Source organism: Etheostoma cragini, unplaced genomic scaffold (genome assembly GCF_013103735.1).
Source record: "Etheostoma cragini isolate CJK2018 unplaced genomic scaffold, CSU_Ecrag_1.0 ScbMSFa_1212, whole genome shotgun sequence".
Classification (NCBI taxonomy): domain Eukaryota; kingdom Metazoa; phylum Chordata; class Actinopteri; order Perciformes; family Percidae; genus Etheostoma; species Etheostoma cragini.
Genome location: NW_023265244.1, coordinates 1 through 2107, shown reverse-complemented (window position 1 = coordinate 2107; position 2107 = coordinate 1). Strand labels below are relative to the sequence as shown.

Sequence of the window (2107 nt, the reverse complement as noted above, 5' to 3'; positions counted from 1 at the left end):
GGAGACTAACTGACGCGTGTCTTCAGGGACATTTGGCTGGAGACTAACTGAAACCGTGTCTTCAGGGACATTTGGCTGTAGACTAACTGACGCGTGTCTTCTGTCCCCTGCAGTTCTACCGTCCTCTGAACGTCCGCGTGGCCCTGACGGGTCTGGAGATCTGGAGCGACCGCGATAGGATCCTGGTGGAGAAGAGTCCCACGGACACGCTCAACAACTTCCTGGACTGGAGGACCCGGGAGCTGCTGCCGCGCCTTCGCCATGACAACGCCCAGCTCGTCATGTAGGTTAACAAATTAAAAGAGTGTTTTATATCAGAAATATGGATTTCTTTCAACCAAATAAGAATAAGAATAAGAAATGTTATCAGTGTGCCTCCTACTTGGTGCACATGCAAATAGCAATAAAACTTATTCAAGATGTTAGGACGTGTGTGTGTGTGTGTGTGTGTGTGTGTCTGAGAGAGAGGGAGACAGATAGATGTCCACAGACAGACATACAGAGTATGGTTGCCTGGTTACTAAGGACCAATAGGAAGCCTCTGATCTCTGTGATGTCATCTCTTTGATCTGGAATCAGTTAACGACTGCAATGGTACCTGCTGTCAGCAGCTATTCAGACACTGAACAAGCTCTCAAACAAATGATCATATCATCAAAGGGATACTAGCTATCAATAAAATAAGGTCCTCGTGGGCACCAGAAGGCCTTTGTGAACGTATTGATATAATATTTATGTTGATAAAGTTATAGATGTGGGCGTATCAGCGATGTAAAAAAGGTCTTCGCTCTCCGTTCTGCTCAGAAATGTGGACGATGTTTAACATGGCGGTGGATGGAGGAAGATTGGGAACTCTCGTCATTTGAAAGGTTTCTGATATGAGTTATAAAATATAACTCATATCAATAGAATGAGCACATTGGCTGAAACTAGACAAGAATCCCTACATTTAGATGTATAAATTGGCCATGACAAGTTAGAATTGCTGGCTTGGGAGCAAGTTATAGAGAGAGAACCAAGATGATTTTTTAATTGATTTCCCAAACTTTTCCTATTCAAGTCAATGAGGAATCTTGTGCCGTTTTTTGCCGATTTCGGTAGAACCGCGCGGCAAATCTCTTAGAAAAGTCATAGCCCACCATTCCCGATCATTACACACGTTTCGATGTATTGTGTGTGCGTGTGTTGCCAACGCTCCGGAACAAGTAGCGGGACGAAAATCTGGTGGAAGAATAATAAGGATGGGCGATAATAGTCATTGCGCCGGCGCAAAAAACATGGATGATTCCATAAACGTTTTTAATGGTTTCAAACCAGAATCAGGATTAAACGTTGACATCTCCCCATCTGAGATCCACTCAGCATCCTCTGATCTTAACTATCAGTCAAAATAATTCATCATTTCTGCCTTTTTAACTAAAAACGTATGTATAATTTGATATAAATGAGGTTTGTTGACCATGAATTCCAAGAATAAGAATAATAAAACCTGTAATTAAACCAGTTCAGGTTTAAAAAAGCGCCAAAAGCTAAAAAAGTTAGAAATAAATCACTAAAAACGACAGAAACATCGCAAAAGACCAAATAAAAATTCAATTTTGACCTGGAAGGGCAAGTTAGTGGTAACAGGAAGACAGCACAAGGGTTAACAAAATAAAAGCCTCTGAGTATAAATTGACCTCGGTATCATCAGGTTGACTGCTGGTTTTTCCCCCAGGGGGGGCTCTTTCGACGGCACCACGGTGGGGATGGCGTCTCAGGCCTCCATGTGCTCCAGGGACCGGTCCGGGGGGGTCAACGTGGTGAGTGGACGCTTTATTCTGAAGGTTATGAACAGGAAACCTCCCAGCTAGGCGGACGTTAGGGTTCCTCTGGTGGACTCCGTACTGTGTGTGAACACCTGTCTGTCTCTCTGTCTGTCTGTCTGTCTCTCTGGCTGTCTGTCTGTCTGTCTGTCTGTCTGTCTGTCTGTCTGTCTGTCTGTCTGTCTGTTTGTCTGTCTGTTTGTTTGTCTGTTTGTTTGTTTGTCTGACCACGTGTCTGTCTGTCTGTGTGACCACCTGTGTGTGTGTGTGTGTGTGTGTGTGTGTGTGTGTGTGTGTGTGTG

General features: G+C 44.1%; 1 protein-coding gene across 1 annotated transcript; it reads left to right on the top strand.

Moving 5' to 3' along the window:
* Nucleotides 1–113: 113 nt before the first annotated feature.
* On the top strand, nucleotides 114–1853 carry LOC117939821 (disintegrin and metalloproteinase domain-containing protein 15-like; the record flags this gene model as incomplete). Its single annotated transcript, XM_034865258.1, has 2 exons — nucleotides 114–283; nucleotides 1718–1853. Coding segments are annotated over 2 exons (306 nt in total), but the record flags the coding sequence as incomplete, so codon positions are not given.
* Between the last annotated feature and the right edge of the window lie 254 nt (nucleotides 1854–2107).